Genomic DNA, 20,526 nt, shown 5'->3' on the forward strand with positions numbered 1-20,526 from the left:
AATGCAGCACTAGAAAGTCTGTACTTGTGCATGATTTTGTTGCCATCTCCTCTGCTGTGTCACAGGACAAAAAGATACTTTAGCACCCTTGTGTTTTCCACCTGTAATGAAGCCACTTCAGAGGTACGTTGATCCTGAACACATTTGGAACCCTGTGAGCCAAGTCTGAGTTTTGGAAAATTGTGGTCAATGGTGCCATCATGACATGTCTCACCAGCTTTTATTGCTGAAGAGGATTGCTGCAATACGCTTCCGCTGTAACTGCTGCAAGGTCACGGTTTCAAGTGGATGAGAGAAATATGAGTGAGACCCACAGACAGTCTCAGAGCAGTGAGGCTGGATGTTAACTTTTCATAGAAAAGATGAAGAGGAAGAATAAAAGGAAGAATTAGACCAGTTTAGGCAAGGTGGCTGGTAGAGTCTATGAAGTCACCCAATAAATGCTATAAATATCCACAGAGGGAAATGGACTCCCTGCTAGGCAACTGTAAAGCAAACCACAGGATATTTTTGAAGCTGCCATACAAAAATACAAAGAAAAGTGTGACAAGTCTATTTAAAAACCAAAAATGGAACAGATGAGCACTTCATCCCTGCTGTGATTTAGAGCTCCAGCGGCAGGTCCTCCCACTGAAGCCTCCGTGAAAAAGAATGAAGTGCTTTGCCCAGATTCTTATGGAAGTTCAGAAATTCTTCTGTGGTCAGCAACATCTTCATGCTTGGTTGAAAGAAAAAACAAGGACTGATGTCTCAACGCTCAGTGGAACTTCTGGCAAGGCTGAGGATGAGATTCAGTGGTGTGTTTCTGACTGCTTTGTGCTCCCTATCAATGCCAAGCAGTTGTAAAGCTTTGTCTGCTGCTCAAGCTGGAGTTACAGCTGCTTTGCATCACTAGGCTGGTACAGAGCAGCCAGAGCATGTCTGCGTTTGGGGTTTGCATAGGGCTTTTTCAACAGGGCAATTCACCTGGCGTGCACACACCAGGGAATGCATGCAGCAGGCTCGGCGGCATCTAGAGCAAGTATATTGGTGAGTGAGAGCTCCTGTGGTGCGATCAAGTCTCAGCCTCATTGCAGGCTAGGCCTTTAACTATGGGGTTTGTACTGAATTCCAAAGGTTTATCTTTTCTCCCATTACATCTACCCTGTCTGAGCAGCAATATGCTTATGGTATGCAGCATGTGGTGCACTATTTATATTTTACATTCTAAAATTTTGGTGTAGTTGCCCATTTTTCCGTAATTTCCAGTATTTTCATTTGACCCACCAAGGCAATAGCGCCTGTTGTAGGCATGCTCCTCAAGCGTGTGCTACACTGCTACACAGGCTGTGCTGCCAGGGTGCTCGGTGCTCTTCTGGAGGCTCCTGCATGCCGGAGAGGAGCTGAGAGAACGCTGGCAGAGAGTGCCGAGACAGGCTCCCCGTTTTCCGCTGGTGTAAAGAGCCTTAGTTTGATGGCTCTGCCCGCCCCGGGCCTGTGCGTCACCCCTCGGCCCTGGAAACAGCCCCTTCCCCGGTGCTTGCGAGCTCCGATGCCCCAGCCCCGTGCTGGAGGGCAGCTGATGGTGACTGGGAGGAGGGGCAGAGCCGCGGTCCCCGCCGCCGCCTCCCCGGGCGACACGTGGCTCCAGCGGGTCCCGGGGCTGGTGGATGCTGCGGTGCCGTCCCGGTGGGGTTCCTCTCTCAGTCCGCAGCTGGGAGGCTTTCACACAATCTTTCTTTTTCTTTTCTTTCTCTCCCCTCATCGGTCCAACTTTTCTTTTAAAAAAAGCCGAACAAACCCAAACTTTTTTTCTTCTTTACTTTTTCGGGTTTTTTTTCGCCTTGCAGGAGCCACGCCGTGGAAACACGGGGTGGTGGAGGAGGGAGAAACCCCTCCCCTTCCCCTCCCCCGTGGCTCCTTCCTCGGAAAAGAAACATTTGGGGGGTTTCCTCCCCTCCTTTCCCCTCCCCTCCGCTCCGCGCCGCTCCGCTCCTCGGAGCCGAAGCCGCCGACGCGGCGCCCGCCCGCCCCGCGGCCGAGGAGGGCCCGGCGGGGCAGTCGCGCCGCCCCCGGTAAGGCGCGCACCGGCCCCTTTGTGAGCCGAGGGGCCGGGGGGGATGCGGAGCGCGGCGGTGCCGGGCGGTGGGGAGCGGGGCCGCCTCCGTTTCGCTGCGGGGCGGGAGAGCGGCGGGGGCCGGGCCGGGCAGCGCCGCTGCTGCCCCGGCACTGAGCGCTCGCTCGCACCGGCGGCAACGCCGCCCGCCCGTGGCCCCGGAGGTGCCGAGAGTAAGTTGTGCGGCGTTAACTGGAAAGGGCCTTTTGGGGGGCGGGCTGCGAGGGGCATGTCTGTCTGTCTGCTCCGGTCCCCCCTTGGCTTCTTGCAAAGGGGTGCAGCCCCTGCTAGTTTGGCTCTTGGGGATATTTGGGCTGTTGTTGGTTGGGGAAGATGGAGCGTGTTGGGGCTTGGGGTGCCTTCCCCAAGGGGGTCAGACGGAGATTTGGGGTGCTCGCAGCTCATTGCCGGCCCCGAAGGGAGCTATGTGCCCTTCTGGGGTGGCGGTGGGGTGCTGGGAGCAGCCTCGGAGGCTCTGTGGGGATTGTCCTGCCGTCAAAGTGTTCTCCAAAGCATCGAGGCAGGGAGATGTTTCTTTTAAAGTGAAACCTGCAAATTATGTAATGTCTCAGATGGGTCTGTAGGGAAGCAACCGCATGGGTCCGGGTAACTCGGTCTTAACACCACTTCTTTTCTTTCACATAAACCACTGGAGAAGCAGTGTGCAGGGTGTTACACTTAGTCTTAGCTGGAAAAGCGAGCTGCCTGCCAGAGCCCAAGGTGTTACAGGGAGGTGGGGTAATTGTGAACCAGGGGGTACATGCCCGTTGGGGTTGCCTTGAAAAGCAGAGGAACTCGCCATCCTCCAGACCTGGCACAGTCAGAACGCAGCCTCACACCTGCCTTTTCTCAGAAGATCAGTGCTGTGCACCCATGGAAAGCTTTGCCGGCAAAGGTTATCACTAAAACTCCTTTATGCAATCTGAGTCATGGTGCTCACTGTCATGCAGGATCCACTACTCACTTTTTCCCATTAACACACACACTCTTACTGAGAATTTTGGAATGGTTACCATGTAAAACCTCAGCTCATGCTACTCTTAGGATCTTCTTTTTTCCGTTTTTAAAAATTTAGTAGAAATTTGGAAACAGGATCCAGATGTAGTGCAGAGGTAACTGAGAGCAACTCAAGAATGGTAAATTAATGTCCCTGGCTTTTTTCTTCTCCTGCATGGTGAAGGAGAGGGATGTGGCTTGACCATTGTTCTGGAAAGTTGAGGGAAGAGTATTGTTAGCAAGCTGCTATTTAGGACTGTGTGGTCCAGACAGTGCCATTTGCTAGTTCTAGTCCTTGCAGCTCTAAGAGAACTTAAATGAAAAGCCCAGTCACATGTTGACCACACTCAACTCTGTAAAATGGGGTGGAATCAGAAATAACTAGTTTCCTGATGTTTCGTTCTCTATTGACTGTGCCCTTAAGAGGGAATGCAGGCGTATCTTCTTTCTCCAAACAACTGCAACTGCAATTCAGATGCTGTGTGAATGTCAAATGGCCCATTCAGTCACAGCAGGGCAATGTCATGTGCTTAAAAGTTATGCACATGCACAGAAGTTTGTGAGACTGAGGCTCTAGTATCATATAATGTTGCTCTTGGTTGAATCACGTTATGAAGAGATGTGGCCAGTTGCTGCAGATAAAGCCAAGCTTTGTTTCTGTGTTCAAGAATGATTCTGCTGGGTATGTGATTTAAAACATAGTTGTTGAAGTATGGATTCTTGTTTCCTCTAGAGTGGAAGGCTCTTGGGCACAAACCTGTAGTAGGATTACTGGGATGCCACCCTTCCACACAGGTTCCCATCTTTTCCTGAGCTAGACTGGAATCTGGGCCTTTGTTATTTCTGTGTTCCTTGTTATTATTCAGTATGTTGTACGTCCTTCATTAACCTGGCTTGCTTATCACTTACTTAAATGTGGTGGGGTTGAGAGGCAACACAAAGTTTTTCTGTAAGTTTGTGATGGAAGGCACAGGTAAATTCTGCTGAGGTCCTGAAAAACAGGCACAGAGGAGCAATGGGGAAAGGCTGAGCTTCTTCAAAGCCTCCCAGCTGTGTGTCCCTGCTGCACTCTGCCTGCTCAGAGAGGGCCAGATTCAATTTCCATATGACAGCTTCAAACATGCAGCCAGTGCCTCTTACCCTCCTCAGTCCAGCTGGGATTTCTATGAAGTTGGTGGTCAGTTTGCGCAAGGATGGAGATGGGGTTGGGTGGTGTAAATTCTTAGTTACTGTTGCTAATACTGTGGTTGCATTGCTAAGAAACAAAGGAGAAAATGTGCCTTTGGAGCTGTGTTTCTTCCCTTGTTCATCTTTCTCTCTGTCCCCACTGGGGATGTTTCACTCTTTTCTCCAAGTCTTTCACTGCAACTCTTTGCCACCCCCTTCCTTCCTTACCACCCACAGACTTCTCTGTCCTGCTTTCTCCAACCTTTGTTTGGTCAACAATAAACAGATAGTGCCAGTACTTAAATATTACATCATTTGGGTCGGGTTGATGCTGTGGGTAGATTAATAAAAGCTATGGGGAGGTGGTGTGTTCCTGAGCCGTTATTCCAGGCCACTGCAGACCTCGGCTAGTGGTGCTCGCCAAAAGCTCACAAGCTGGGAGAGGTGGGCACTTGCATCTCTTTCTGTAAGTGAAAATGTGGGTGGCGAAAGAGCTGAGTATGCCATACAGAAATGATATCTTTTTACAGAGTAAAGGCATGTGTGTCATTAGGAGGCATAATATATTTATTTAAAATAATGCAACTAAAGGCTCCATTAATTAGATCCTTGATTATGTGTAAGTAGAGGCAGAAGGCAGGCATATCAACTTACTCCCTTCTGTCAGTCTACTTCATTACTATCTGCTCTTCTGGTTTCATTTGTGCATATCCTGCAGCCTTCTGCCTCAGTAAGGTGTTTATTAAGTCACCATTTTGCTGAAATCGGGCTCAACTCTTAAAAAAAAAAGGTGCTGTGGTGCAGGATTTGGTGACTTTGTGTTAGTGAGTGGTCAAAATGACTCAAGTAAAATTCTTACCCCCTCTCCCCGCCTCTGACCAAGTGCAAGGTTTCAAGTTAAGATTTAGAAGCGTGAGGTGTAGAAAGTCCTACTTTTGAAACTTCTGGGAAGTTTCTGTTCAATAGGCATTCAATAGTATTAAAATGTAAACTCAGTTTTAATAAAATGGCTAAATGCTGGTTTTGTGTTGTCTTTAGAGACTTTAGAGCTGCCTCCTTATTTTTGTCCTCTTCAGTGGAGAAATGAAAAGGCCTGTGTGCACTTCACAGGAAATGAGTGTCTGATACAGGCTTGCAGGCTGCACATTTCCAAGAACCGCTCTCAAGGTATTTTGATAATGCACATTCTCTCTGCCTTCTCCCTTCCTGCTCCCCCTGTGCTTTGTGTGCTTCTGCTTGTTTGCAAACACATGCAGAGTAGGAGGGCAAGAATTGAATGGTGGCACTATTAAATTTGCAGATAGGCTGCTTTAGCTTTACATTAGAGCTGTGGCTGGCAAAATTAAGCCAGCTGGCAGCATTCAGTTGCCTTTGTTGCAGAGGGGTTTTATCCTTCCCCTCACTCCCTGCAAAAGCTGAAGAAAAATTTTGACTTCTGATTGTGACTCGTGCAACAAGGGAGTTTTTTGTGTGTATGTGATTCTGCAGTTCAGAAACAGTTTGAATCTACTTTCATACTTCCTTGGTAGCAAAGTTTATTTGGAAATTTAGGCTAAAGCTTAGGCTAAAAATTTCTGTAATCTGAACTGCATAGCTGGGCTGCTGTGCATCCTGCTGAAGGTGCCTTACTGAAGCTAAGGGGGTTTGGCATAAGTTTGCCTGAGTTGGCATGCTACTGGTGATGAGCACAGGTGCTCTCAGGAATGGTTTGATTATGCTTTTTGACAGACCAGCAGTGTTGTTCTTCATGCATATTTTAGTTCTTCCTTGTTTTCTAGTGAGATTTTGGGATGTGGAAGGAGGGAAGTTGGAGCTGGAGAGACATTCTCCAATCCCCCCTACCAGAAGTTATGTTCATCCTCCAAGGTCCAGTTAAGTGACACAGTGGACCAAGAGTCCCACTCAAGGGAATGCTGAGACAGAAGGAATGTTTCTTTCTAACATCATCGCAACAGCCATTTCTGATTCTGAGCTGCTTTAGCAGTAAACACTCAAATCTGCCATTTGTTAGGATGCACACTGATATTCAAGTCAGCACACATAAGGCAGAGGTGCTGTTCTTTTTAGTCATTAAAGAATGAGGAAAAAATGGGCAGAGCTACTTTAACTACTCTGCAGCAGGTCCATAATTGATTTCTCATAGTGACTTTATATACCTTTGTTTATTACTTCAGTTTTGCACAACTAAAGGACATTTATGCCTTGAGCTGAGCTCCCCTTAGTCTTATGTCAGGTTTGAATGCTTAAGAGGTGTCTTAAAAAGGCATTGCTAAAAAACCCAGCAGTCCTTTGCTGCTGGATTCCTCTGCCTAAGGTCTGCTAAAGCATAATGTGGTAGGTACTGCACAGAAACAAAGCAGAGGCATTTGAGAAAGAAGAGAAATGAGACTCCTCAGATCAGCTCTCTCACTTTCCCCAGAAGCAGCATTTAATGTCTATATGATTGGAGTTTTTCCTTTTATGAGTTTTAAAATTAGTTACTTTTCAATCTCGGTCACCTTTGAACTTCCTCTCATCTAGTTTTATAAAAGAACACAAAAAGAACGTCCTGATTGTACTGTATCTTCCTCTGGAATCCCCTTGTATCTATCTGCTCTCTAAATTGAGCGTGAAGTTTCACCCGTGTCTCTCTGTACACTTACGTTTGACTTCTGATCACCCATCTTTGGGCCCATCATCTTTGTTTCAGCTCTATCTGTTTTTATTTAAGGTGACTGGAACTGACTGTATTATCTCAGGTGGTGACATTACTGTTACGTTCCCACCCATCCATTTTGCAACCTTACTCTCGTGTTTGCATCTTGGTTTTTTAATGACTGCTTTTGCATTCAGAGCTGGAGCTTTCCTTAACAAACCCTCAGCGCTGTTACTCGGCTCATTGGTCAGCTGCGCCACTTAATTTATCACTCTCGAAAATATAGACCCGGTTGGTTTTCCTACAAGCCTGCGTGTGTTTGCATTTGTCAGGACAGAGTCTTGCCCGATGTCCTGGTGCTTTCCAGGCTGATGAATTTTGAGTGATCTTGGACTTCTCTTGCCTGTAGAAAGTGAAGTGATTTTGTTACTGTTCGCCCTGGGAAGGTGATGGAGGGGGCTCACTGCATTTTGAGCCGGCTGCCTAGATGTAAGTAACATGAGGCTGTAAGCTGCCTGCTGTGGGGCAGGGTTAGAGATGAGGGGGTTGAGGTGTTGTGGGTAATGGCAGCTTGAAGACAGGGAGAGACAGTTCTAGAAGGGGACCTGGGTCAACATGTGAGTTTGCGTGGGCAGGGGGAAGGGACTGCTTGCATCAGGGCCGGGGGAGGCTTTGGGCTGCCTCTACCCACCAACCTGTTGAGGAGTGGGGAGGGATGCTCTACAAAGTGGGCTGAGTTGATCCAGGGGGAAGATGCAGTGGCTGGGAGGATAGCAGAGAAGTGACCAGATGTGCAGGGGCTGAAATGCCTTGGTTTCCTCCAGACACCTCTTTTACACCTCCCGTTCACCCTGTGGCACGACTGCTCTGTGTCTTCTATCCATCTGCTTTACAGGTCCTGGGATGGCTCTTTAGCTCATGTACCATGTCTCACTTTTTGAGTTGTTTCTGGAATGGAGGCTTTGGGGAAGCACAAAGTGTTTCCTGTCATCTGTTGCTTCTTCAGATACCATCTGCCTGATGGGGAACTCTGTCTGGGGATTGCCTCTCCCCCACATCATGTAGCCTCGTGCTGCTCCTGTCTTAGCCGTACATGTCAAAAAAGGTTCCTTCCAATACTTGCAGCCCTCTGGTAGTGCAGCTGATTTGATTGAGCACTTCACTTTGCATCTCAACCATCCATTTCTAATTCAAAATCCCTGGGTATAGTCCATGGTGCCCAGCTGGCTTTCTACTCTAATATCACTTTTCCTTATCAATTCTGATAGAGCGCTCCCTTTTTTCCCTTCACATTAAACAACATTAAATACTGGGAAATCTCCTCAACATCCTGTCCAAGAAAAAAGATAATGCCCACTTGCTTGTGTAGCTTTTCTGCAGTATCCCTGTCTCCACTTGCTGGTATCTCAGTTGACTAAATGATTCCCCCAGAGGTTTCTGTTTTCGATAAACTGAAAATGCCATATGTTTTCTGGGTTTTGTTTTGTTTATCTCGGCCACCTACTATCCCAGTTTCATGACAGCCATCCTCACATAAATTTGTTCCCTGTTGTCAGTAATTTATATTCCTTTATATTGGCTGCTCCAGGATTATCTTTTCATCTTCTGAAGGATTATAGAGAAGGTTGTAGGAAGATTTGGAACAGGGACTGGGGTTTTGTAGTGTCTGTGTTTGATGTGTCTGCCCCATGGTGGATGCCCTTGCAAGCTGCTGCACCTACAGCTAGTACCTGCAGTGTGACCTGTTCTTCTCCTCCAAGCCTGTCCTCTTAGCCAGGCAGCATCTCTGTGTCATCCTTTGTGGGAAGTCTGCATGCTCTGCCACTTTAAGATTTCCTAAATAACCCCTCATGACTTTTTTTTTTATTCTTTTAACTTTTAACTCTCAGGACTAGTTTCTTTGTTTTTTGTGTTGGAAATCTCCCATTATAAAACCTAGTGTTGTGGTGTGTTTGTGCTTTCTGACCCTCGCCCCTTCCTCTGAAGGCACAGTAGCTGGTGCCGCATAGTCCCCCTCGCATCTTCTGAAGCTGGTCCTTCTGAAGAGCCAAGGCAGGATCTCTCCCCTGTCTCCCTGTGCTCTGGCTGGTGTTGGTTAAGCACCTGGAACTCTTCTCTGATATCACAGTTCTGATCAGGATATTGAGCCAGTTTTATCTGCAGGCCAGGCACTGCTCGTTTCTCAGTTAGCTGCTGCTTTGAATTCCTTTCCGGCTAAATGTGATTGTTTTGATAAGAAGCCATGCCCATTGCAGGGACCACTGATGGCCTTTGCTTCTCAGGATTTACTCATTTCCTCAAACAGGGTTCTGGAACAACTGAAAAAAGTCAGTTTAACCAAGAGACTGGAACAGAGGATCTATATCTATGGTGCGGGGGAGGCGGTAAGGCTGAGGAGCCATGATGGGTAGATGCAGAGCTCTGCTCCAACAGAGGGCAAGGGTGCAGCCCAGCCATTGCTACCCCCTTCCCACTGATCCCCCTTTCAGCAGGAAGATGGGACAGAGCATTTCAAGTAGGGAGTCACGAGGGACTGCTGTTATCTTGGCTTCTTTATTCTTCCTCATCATGCCCTCTCCCCATCTCCTTGTTTCAGCCCCCAAACTGGGGAGAGCCCCAGCCACCTTCCCAGAGGTGTGGGTGGTGCGGAGGGAGGGAAGGCAACAGGGAGGCTGTGTTCCCTGGCCAAGCGCAGAGCTGAGGTTTTGTGTAGCTCTGCAGCACTAACATTTGCAGGAATGGCTGCTCTGTGAAACTGCAAAGGTCAGGAGCAATGTGACTGGGCTTCCCTCACTTACCAAAAATGCTGTTGGCCAGAGGTAAGCAACAACAACTCTTTGCTTAAGCCGTGGCCAGATAGGCTCAGCTGCAGCTTTGGTAGTACCTCCTCCTGATTTCCTTTTTCTTACCTTTTTTTTTTAAATTCTCTTTTCCCCAGTTACGGGGGAAGGCAGAAATAATTTAGTCTCCAACAGAAGCTGTCTTTGCCAGAAGTCAGATGCTAGTTTTGGTAGTTCTTGGCAGCCTTTGAGTTCAGGGAAACGATGTGGCTTCTGTGTTATTCTGAAATGGCAGGATTACAGTTTCACATTGGGCTATTTTGACGAGGAATAGGCTCTTTTATTTGGAAGTAGTTCTGAATGTACACAATATTTCCAAGGTGTGAGGAGGGGCCCCTGAAAATGGGTGTCTTTCTTCCAACTCTTTCAATTATCCCAGTAAAGGCAATTAGCTTTTCCTGTAAACTGCCACCTTGTTGGGTTTTTAAAAGCATGTTATGGAGAAACCAAACATGCTTGAAGACTTCCCTGCCTTGAAGAATATTTGGCACATATCACACTGTCTTGTTGGTTTTTTTGGGCAAAATCCCTTTAGCCCATATCAACAAAGTGCCACATTAATTCAGAAAACACACATCATAGAAAAATATGGTAAGAAATACAAAACATAAATATCAGATCCATGGGAAGTTATTTGTGGGTTTTGAAGTATGTTCTCCAGCCCCAAAATGTTGGGAAGTGTTTGATAAGACCAGTCCTCTTGCAAGGTGATTTCTGGAGACTGCAAGCAGGATCTTTCTGCTCTGTGTCTCTACTGCATGGAAGTAGGAACTGTCACAGTGTGTGTGCTGCCTCAGCTTATTTTATTTTATTAAATGTTGCATTCTTGAATGTTGCTTGTGTAGGGAAATGCAGTTTTAGTTTGGGGTATGTATGTGTGGTGTGGGTTGTTTTCTTTTTTCCATGTATTCCCTCGTGTGTCGGACATAATGGCAAGCTCACATCAAATTATTTATAGCCATGGCATAAAAGATAGAGGGAACTGCAATGTCTCTGAGGCCTGCTTTGTGCTGGAGAAATTGGCTGTGATTAACATTGGTCCTCTTAGCTGAGCTGGCCCACATTCCTCCCCTAACCACAGCTCCCTCTGTGCTCTTTGGCATGTCTGTCAGTGCATCTCCTTTCCCTCCCCTCTCCATGATCCCTTTCTGGTCACCTTGGCTGTGGTAGGCTGCTCATGACAAGGGGCACTGGTGTGACCATGCACCGTGGCAGTGATGGTGGCATGGTTCAAACCAGTGCCAATGTGTGGCAGGCGGTGGTGGCGATGGGAACCAGGCTGGCCCACCATTAAAACCCAGCGCTGCGTGCTTGGCTCTTATCAGGGAGGTTTCTTCCAGCCTTTTGCTCAGGCTTTCCTTTGAAACATCCTCCCCAGCCACAAATCAGTAGGCAGCGCATTTCTGTGGGATGCAGACGTGCAAGCAGAGATGTCTGCTCAGGCTCTGCTGCCTGGAACGGGGACACTGCTGCAAGGGCTTGCAGGGTACCTCAGGGAGAGCTTTTCCAAATTATCCCAGCCTCTGTCTAACTGCTCTGGGAACTGCAGGGTTGCTATCTGGGAGATGTCAAAGCTGAATGGATTGGTAATGGGTAGTAATGGGAATTTAAAAATGGGAATTAATAATGCGTAGTAATGGGATAGACCTGCAGTTCTGCAAGTCAACATGGCTTGTGGGGTGTGTGCCCAGTCTGGACTCTGCTGGGGAGGATGCAGAGAAGTGAGGTTATGTGTGTATAAGTGAAGCAGTGCAGTGACTGCCTCTGAAAGGCATGCAGAAAGCTGGGATTGTTTTTTCAGCTTGCTGATGGATCCAATGACAGACAAACAACTGCACATGTGGTGGTCTGCTGCTCCACCAGGTCAGTGGGTTTAGTTTTCCATCAGTGAGATGGAAAGAAAAGTATTGAGAGCAGGGCAGGTGAGTGGGGGTCAGAATGAAGTGGGTCACTTGAATGGCTATGTGGTGTCAAATAAGATACTCTAAATGTTGTGTGTTGTATTGAGCACAAGCTGGAGTTTGCTGTCCTGAATCCTTAAGCTTGTTCCTGTTGCCATCATCTCTTAACATTTGGGGTTTTACGGTTCCTGCTTCCAGAAGATGATAGCACCTTTATGGTCTTTCCATTTGTCCTTAAGCCATCTGTGAGCTGCCTGGACCTAACCAGCTCAAGGCTTTGTAAGTAGCAATAATAATAACAGCAGCAATAATCCACTTTCTCTGTTGCTATCCAAAGTGCTATATACATGATTCTACGGTAATACAGATCAAAGACGTTGAGACAGACAACCTGTCCCCAGATTTGTTGTATTTTAGATCCACATTATGGCAAACTAATGGGCTTAGTCACCTGCTTGATGGACTTCTCTTTCTTTTCAAAGGACAGATCTGCTCTTAAGTAAAGCTGTGCAAAAACTGGGAAGTGCTGCATCGGAGCTTTTGAATTTGGACCACTTCCAGGCCTGACATCCAGAAACTCATCCCTATGGGCAGTAAAGACAAAGAGGTAAGCTTTTTCAAGTGTCCTGGAAAAAGAGAGCATCATAGAACGCATCATAGCTGAGCACTTGAGGCTGCTGCTGAACATGGCAGATTTGTCAAGCTCCAGGGTGCAGGGCTGGCTTGGCTGACACCAGATGCCATGTACAGTCCCCTGGTTTACTAGAACTGTCTCCTTATATGAAATACGCTGCCTTGCCTGGGTTGTGAGTGAGGAGGAAAACAGAATGCCCTGTGTTAAGAGCACTTATTTTGAAAAGCTCTTGAACTTGCAGTAAATCAGAAGCTCTGGGGAAATTTATCCAGCCTTTTAATTAGTGGGACACCAGCTTTTTAGGTTACATTGCTTTGGCTTCAAGCACTGTTGTGACTTGCGTTAGGGAGGTAGTAACTTGTTTGAGCGCTGGGGGGGTTTTTTTGGCTTTTTTGGAGGGGAGAAGAGGGAAAGCAAATTGTGGTGTGGCAAAACAGAAGCAGAACTAAATATGCATGTGTGTTTCATTACACCCCACGCCCCTGGGTTCGCTTATTCCCAATCCTGAGTCTGCACATCCTCATTGATGTGGGAGGCCATGTACATGTAGGACCTGTTGACCCATTAAAACTGAACCTTAGAGGTAGTATCAGGAAGCACTTCTAGAGCTAATATTAGTATAACTAATGCTGCACTGCAGGCCAGGCAGTTCTCTCTTGGAAATGGGTCACTGAAGCTAAACAAATTCCCCCCATCTGAGGCTCTGACCCATATGTAGATTTCAAACCGAATGAACAAATTGTCAAGGTGCTATTTTTGCATTTACTTTGAATTCGAAATGATGACACAGTCTCAGTTCTTAGTCAGTGAGATTTCTAGTAGCAGTGGATTTTTCTTAAAGGACTTGGGTGAATGACTCAAGGTTGAAAACTGGGACAAACTAGTTTGGTATTTTTTTTCCTGTCAAATAGCATCTGCAGCCTTAAACAAATTATATATTTGTTGTTACATTTAAAACTAGCCTGGAAATGAAAGACAACTGCCTGCTTCTGTTTACTTGCTTGAATTAATTTTTCATCGTCGACCTGTGAAAGTGGCAAAATTTCTGTTTGGACCCAAGAGAAGTTGCTATTTAGGAAGGCTCCTTTTCAGTCCTCTCGATGCTATATCCGCAGCCCTGGAGGCATCTGGCAGATGACCTTTTTCTATAGGAGCTAACGTCAGTGGGCAGCTTTGGGCGCCCAGACGCCCAGTGGAGAGGAGAAGGAAAGGGACAGAGATAATGCAACTTCTTGTGGCACCTACTGCTGAGTTTTCAGTGGTGATAGATGGCCCTAGTTGCTGCACGTGGTGACTGTGTTTACTTGCATTCTGCTCACTAAATCACTTTCCCCTAAGATTTATTCTGACTTGCTGAACAGCTTGAGCAGCTTTTAACTGCTGCCTTTTTTTTTTAATGGAAAAGAAAAAACCCAAGTTGATTAACTCCTTCCTACCCCTCCCACCTTTCTCTAAGTGTGGAATTTCCCTCCTCCTGTGACATGTAGCTAAAGGGCAGGATCAACAGCATTCAGAGCAGTACCAGGAACATTAGTGGCTTGTGGACTGCAAATCACAGGGCTAGAAACTCGAGAAGCTTCCCAGGCTGCTCTTGGAAAGGATGTTTATTGCTCCCATATATGGAATGCCATGTGCCTGGCTGCTAAATTATTGGTATTACTGTTGAGTATTGAGACGGATGTTAGTTGAGAAAAGATGACTGTAGGCAAGGCATTGGCAGGCACATGCTCCCTTTCCAGAACTACTGTGCCCATGTGAAGGACAGATGTTTGGCCCTGCTGCTCTGTGTCCTCTCCCCAGGTGCAAAGTGGGTTCTGCACGGCCATCCAGTTGGTGCAAGCACCAAACAGAATGAGAGGCTTTTGAATAGCTGGCAAAGTGTGTGACAGGGGAATCTTGCAAGGAGCTAAGCTTAACACAAAGCTCTCCCTCCAGAGCAGAACAAGTCCCTGCATAGTCCCTGGGGGCTGCCTGCCTGCTATGAGCCCCAGGGCTCCTGCAAGTCTGCTGTGGGGAGGGACTGCTGGAGATGAAGTGTGTCTCTCCCTCCGCTGCAGGCTGTGTGTCAGCAGTCTGTCCTGCTCCAAGCATGGCTATGCTGTGAGCGGGTATGACTGGTTTAATGGAGTATGTCAAGGGACTGAGGGCAGGATTTGGTGGCGAGCTACTGACTTGTCAGGTCTGGGGAAGTGGTATGTTACAGCTCAGCTTCTCGCACAGAATGAGTCTCTGGCTTAGGGCTGTGGTTTTTTATGTTTGTGCACACACACACATTCAGAATATGTACTTTTTTTATATATAATTGAAATGACTTGGATGGCTGATGGCAACACTGGGTTCAGAAATTTGCATTTCTGAAAACAGACAGCCTGGTGATAACACAAGGTGCAGGAGATGAGCAGGGTCATGACAGTACATGAGCAGAGGATGGTGACTGGGAGAGGGCAGCATAGTCTGCGGGCAGGGAGAGATGTCCTTCTGGAAGAAAGAGAAGTTAAGGGGCTGGAAGGGCATCAATAGTGTCTGGTACCAGTGTTAAGTGGGCTCATTTGTGGCAGTCCGAGCCCTGAAGTTGATGTTGTAACATTTCTTGAAGGGGTCTTGATCTGAGGCCTTTGCTTTCTCCTAAGAGAGTGAAACAGGCATATCATGGGATGAGGGAGTAGTTCATGGGGTTTGGTGGGAAAGACTCATTCCCATCTTCTGTTTCTTCAAAGTCCTTTTACTGGAGAAAGCATTAGAGCGGTGCAGAGAAACCTTTCTACCTTTCCTTGAATGACAAAGTAAATGATACTGCTTTGCAAAATTTTTCACTGAAAAACCACTGAAAAACCCCAAAGCATCCAACAGGGGAAATCTTGAAATTACAAGATCATCTAGGTTCAAACCAGCCTTCTGAAGGGGTGTGCAGGAGCTCCTGGCTGTAAATCACAGAAACCAGTGGATGCAGAGCTCTGTAAGGTGCCACCTTTTGCTGATGGGACCCGGCTGGAGCCCCTCCTGCACATATATCCTTGGTGTCCCTACAGCTGGGGATTGGTGACATACAGTAGTTCCTTGGTACCCTCTTTAGTACTCTTGCTGGTCTTTCTCCCTTGTGAAGTGTCTTCACTTGCCCAGATAGAAGAAGGTATTGGGTTTGCCTCACTCTGCTTCTGTCCCGCAGGCTGGATGCCAAGGAGGAAGAATGGTAAAGGCAGCATCTTTCCAGGATCCATGGGCTCTTTGAGAGATGATCAGAGGGAGGCCAGATGATCTGCACAACACGCACACCACTGTTTCTCATCTGCAAAGGCAGCATCGGAGCGTTCTCCCCAGCCCTGCACCACCCGGCCTGCCCGATCGTTTCCGGATGTTTCGCAGCTGCGAGTGGGAGGTCCTGGAGCGATCCCTCAATATCCTCCAGGCCAGTGACTTTTACTGGGGCCCCTTGTCTGTGGGGGAGGCCCACGCCAAACTCCAGAGGGAGCCTGTAGGCACCTACTTGGTGCGGGACAGCTCGCAGGGGAACTGCTTGTTCAGCCTGAGTGTGCGGATGCCAACGGGGCCTGTCAGCCTCCGAATCTCTTTCCAGGAGGGCTATTTCCGCCTGAAGAACTGGTTTTCAGACTGTGTGGTCCAGCTGCTGGAGCTGGTGGTGGCAGGGACCCGGAACAACCCCTTACACTTTGATGAGATGGGGGGAACCCCCCTGGTCTTCTCTGAGCCCCTGTGCCGGAGCCGCCGGACAGTGCCCACCCTGCGAGAACTGTGCTACCGAAGCCTCCCCGCTGGTGCCATGACAGGGGACAGAGCGGGGCTGGGGGGCTCCTTGGGGATGTGTCTGAGGGAGGAGGTGGTTTCACCCCTGCACAGAAGGGAAGGGTCAGAGGGGAGTGTTGTCCCCAGCCCTTCTCTGTCCTGGGCTGGGAGATGATGCCGTACATGTGGGAGACAAAGGGAAATGCCTGTTATGTGGCTGTGCTGGTGGGATGTGTGCCACACCAGTGGGGCTGGACTGGCTGCTGGCAGAGGAAAGGCGAGGGCAGAGGGGAGCACGGCTTGAACCCGCTGGCTGTGACTGATGTGTCCTTGTATGTGCACAGTGTGTGACTTTTCCCAGAGATGCCTGGGGTAAAGCCAAACCTGAAGAGCAGAGATTTCCACCACGACCAAGTCCTGCTCTTGGCTCCATTTATAACTTAAAAGCTTAAGAAGATGACTTGCCTGTCCTCCCAGGTCAGCCCTGTGTTTTCTTCTACCCCAAGTGCTTGAGCTCATTTCTGCTTCAAACCTGCCCTTGTGAAGTGGTGCAGCTGAGTCCAGTCCCGCAGCAGTGCAGCTTGGACATTGGTGGGCATGACCCCTGTGCTGACTGGATCCCCACGTAGCTGGGGCAGAGTGAGAGCACGTTTCACTCCTTGCAGCACAAATGCGATGCCAGTTACTTCAGAGGCCAACGTTTGCACCAGAGTGAAACCATTGCAGCCATGTATGATGCAGGCAGCTTCACTGGCTTTTGCATTGCTTTATTTAATCGGATTTTTGTGAGTGCAGATGGGTTATGCTATACCAAGGGCATGGCATTCCTGCAGAGGTAACCCTGATCTGGAGAGTTGTGTCTACCCTGGGAGGGTGTGAAGAGATGCGATCCAGTGCCCTTTCTTATGCTCATGTGATAGTGAGCTGCTGCCATCTATTGAGCATCAGAAGATGTTTTGGGTTTGCCTCCAAAAAGGCAAAGATTTTTTATATAAAACTTCTAAAATTTTAATAAACATGTTTTTATATTGATTTTTAAAAGTCAGTGAATGCATGGAGATATCTTCATTCCCTTGCAGTGCTGAAAAACCAGTTAGTTTAGCGCCAAGGCATGGCAGTCAGGCAGAAACTGAACAAGTGAATTTCTTATAAAGACCAAAAGCAGCGCATAAATGAGTGGTCATAGCTGGGAACACTAAACTTAATTAATCTTATAGTGTAATTAATTGAAGAATTTTCGAAACAGAGAATACTTCTGAAAATCTCACCCCTGCATTTTTAGAAAGTATTTTTAGTACCTTAAAATTTGTACTGAGTGTTTGAAAGACCTGTGAGTAATTCAAGATCCTAGAACAAGGCACAGCATCAGTGAACTTGAGCTGGCGAGGATGCGTACAAATGAGAGGAACAGAGTTGGCTTAAATAACGTCATGGTTCATTTCAGGGATACGGGCAGGTATGTCTTCTAAGTAAGTGACTGAAAACAGCTACATGAAAGGAGAAATTCAGATGCTGTAAAATTTGAGCCACACTGTTTTGCATGCTGCCAAGCATCTGTAGCTGAGGCAGGCAGCCTGCTGAGCTCATGCTGACTTTCCTCTTCAGACCTGTATAGGAGAAAAAAGTGAACATGGGGAGAGATTACACTGAATTTGCTCTTTTGTCTTCAGGTATCTTATCTGAGGAACTAAAGCGTGTGGTCAGCACAGAGAGAGAGATACAGGCTGTGATTCATCACAGCCGCCTAACTTACACACTGAATTATTCTCTGGAGGGCTCTGTCTCTCCACTGGTGGCGAGATGCCTGGCCTCCTGTCTCAGGGCATAGACTTATGAACCAAGGTAGTTAAATAAGTGCTAGGGAAGTGGCAATCTTCTCCGTGCTGCCTGCTCCTCTCAGCCTCAGGGAGGCCAGGGGCAGCTCGGTGGCCCTGCAGCTGCTGTGTCTCTCAGCCCAGTGCAACAGCACTGGCTGGTATCGTTCACTACTGCAGGGTTTGCGTGCCCTGTGGTGGCTGACACGCGGGCATACTGTTGATTGCTGTCAGCATCTCAGGTGGCTCTGGGCACCTCTGGGACCATTCCCTGGCTCTTGGTTGAAGCCCCTGCCTTGGCAGGGTCAGCCACAGAGCTGACCTCCCTCTCTGCCTGCTGTGGAGGAGTGGGACTAGATCTGCTGCCCCAGGCATCATGCCTACCCCTCCATCCTTTTCTTTCTTGGGGGTTTCTTTGCTGAGGTCCCTTGGCTGCCTTCCTGCCTTCCATTCAGAAAGCAGGGAGGGGGGAAAGAGCAGGCTAATTTCTTCCATGTTTAGAACTGAGTACAGGAATGCTGCTGTTTTCTGGCCATGGTTATACCTCACCGAGGGAAGAGCTTTCCAACTGGATTGCTCTGACCTGGCTGTGAACTGTTCTCATTTGGCTGCAAATGAGCATCTTGGGTAGTATGGCTGGGGGCTGCAGAAGAGCCCTATTTGCTGCCTGGATTGCACTTTAGGAAAATCACACCACGGGAGAAGGAAATAGTTTGGATTTTAATAAAGTCTACTTTATTTTGTGCCCTTTTTTTTTTTTAATTGCACAGCAAGCGCTTGTCTCAGTCTTACAAGTGAGTCAATTGCATGCAGGGCTGCAGCGAATTGATTTGAGATCTGTGGATGAAAAGCAGTGAATTACTGCCAAGCATTGTTATATTGTGGAAGCTTAAGGCACATTATGTCTAAGTATCCTCATTATTCCCAAGGAGAGGTCACTTTGCAGATCAGGATTGGTGCAAGAAAGGAAATCAGTTTGGGAAGAACAGAAAAGTGAAAAGTACATTGGCTGAGGCAAACGTTAGAGTCCTTCATTTTCTGCTTGGATGTTGGAAGAGAGACCTTTTTCTTTAAGCTCTTGAGAAAAAAAGATGTGCAAAGAAAAACTCTAAGAATTTACTTCCACAGGGTGACTTCAAGCACTATCCTGCTGCTTTCATTAATGAGTGGGAGATGTTCACTTTAATCACTCTGCCTCTGAACTGGTTCCTCTGCCACGTAGGAGCAGCTCCTGGTGGTCTGTGTCCAAATGTTTCTTTTGGTGGCTCCTAAAGGGACTTACGAAGAAATTGCAAACTTCCTCATAACCTCCTGAGCGCCATTCGGGGAATAGAAGAAAATTGTTTGCATTTTTATAAGTTATGTTATACATTTCTCCAGCTGACTCATTTCAGTTTGCTGAGGAAACTTACACAGCCTTGCAGATGGTTTTTTTCAACCCTTCTTCTTAACAGCAGAAGTTGAAAAGTTTAGTCATTGTGAGAGGGGCTTCCTCTATCGTGCTGCAAAGGGCCTGGATTTCAGTCCCAACGTGCCACAGGCATCCAGCAGGAAACTGCTCTTTGTCTGGTCCCAACTAGCTGTCTGTTAGCTGTGCTCTGGGGCCCCAGGGGTTAATTTCCCAAAATCCTTCGCTAAAACTTGCTAATAACTTCCATATGTACCCATGTGTGTGCTCAAGAGGGGCCCCACAGCCAGCAGCTCTTGTAATAATACTTGATTACCTCTGACATAAGGGTCTGTATGTCATTAGGAATTCAGGATTCACTGAAAAACACAAGTTTGTGCAAAAGCACTTTAAAAATTTATTAGCATTTGGGTATCCTCAGTGTTTGAAAATGAGCTTTTCTTAGCTAGTCAAGCTTCAAAGTAAAGTCTGTGTACACACAGCTGGGTCTCAGTTTTGACCCTTACCCTGATGTCCCTCCGAAAATGTGTGTTTGTATCATTAGTCTTTAAGTGTGCCAAACCCCTTAATTTACAACATACCTTGGTTAGGCAAATGTGATGTCTTTGTCTGATTGAGTTCATTTTGCACCGATTCTTTAGATGTTTGGCATCTGTACAGTTATACCAACTGCATGCAGTGGAGCTTTCTGCTTGCCCCGCGCTAGTCCCTGGTGCAAAGGCTGGGTTACTGAGGGCAGCCTTCAGAGAGAAAGCAGGTGTCAAGGGAGAGGGAGATGTGGCAGAGCTGCTCCGCAACTCTCGATGCCTCCCTGCGGAGCTGCCTAGGTCTCAGCATGCTCCTGCTGCCTTCTGATCTCAGCTGGGGCTGGCAGAGCTGGGGTTTTGATTCAGGCAAAGCAGAGTACTTCCAAACGCTTTCCGTGCAAGGGCTGGCTCGATAGACTAGGACTCTTCATCCAGAAAAGAGATGGCTGAGGTCTGCGACAGAGATCTATAAAGCCTAAATGCCATGGAGTAGGTGACCACGTGTGTGTGTTTTCTTAAAAACCCAAGAAGGCATTTGATGAAATACTCAGGTGCAAGACCCAAAAGGAGACATTTCTTCATGTGAAGTGTATCTTAAGCTGTGGAAGCCCCTGCCACAGGCCACTGGCAAGGCTAGCCTCTGTGTGGGTACAAAAAGGGATTAAATGGGGACTGATGGAGCACCTCTGGAGGAGGAAAAGCTGAGCTGGGAAACAGGGGAGAGGTGGGATCCAGGTGCAGCTTTGAGTTCTGTGCCTTGTTGGGCAG

At 47.6% G+C, this 20,526-nt stretch overlaps 1 protein-coding gene across 1 annotated transcript in view; it reads left to right on the forward strand.

Annotated features, from left to right (window-relative positions):
* The window catches only part of LOC127469602 (suppressor of cytokine signaling 1-like), a 29,568-nt gene extending 9,572 nt beyond the window's left edge, over nucleotides 1-19,996 (forward strand). The window contains exons 2-3 of the mRNA XM_051784173.1: nucleotides 12,117-12,241; nucleotides 15,435-19,996. Coding sequence (XP_051640133.1) covers nucleotides 15,501-16,184 — 684 coding nt within the window. The 5' untranslated portion in view covers nucleotides 12,117-12,241; nucleotides 15,435-15,500 and the 3' untranslated portion in view covers nucleotides 16,185-19,996. The remainder of the gene's footprint in view (nucleotides 1-12,116; nucleotides 12,242-15,434) is intronic.
* The last annotated feature ends 530 nt before the right edge of the window (nucleotides 19,997-20,526 follow it).

This window comes from Manacus candei, unplaced genomic scaffold (genome assembly GCF_025592945.1).
Source record: "Manacus candei isolate 608988 ecotype Guabito, Panama unplaced genomic scaffold, ASM2559294v1 h1tg000018l, whole genome shotgun sequence".
NCBI classification, from domain to species: domain Eukaryota; kingdom Metazoa; phylum Chordata; class Aves; order Passeriformes; family Pipridae; genus Manacus; species Manacus candei.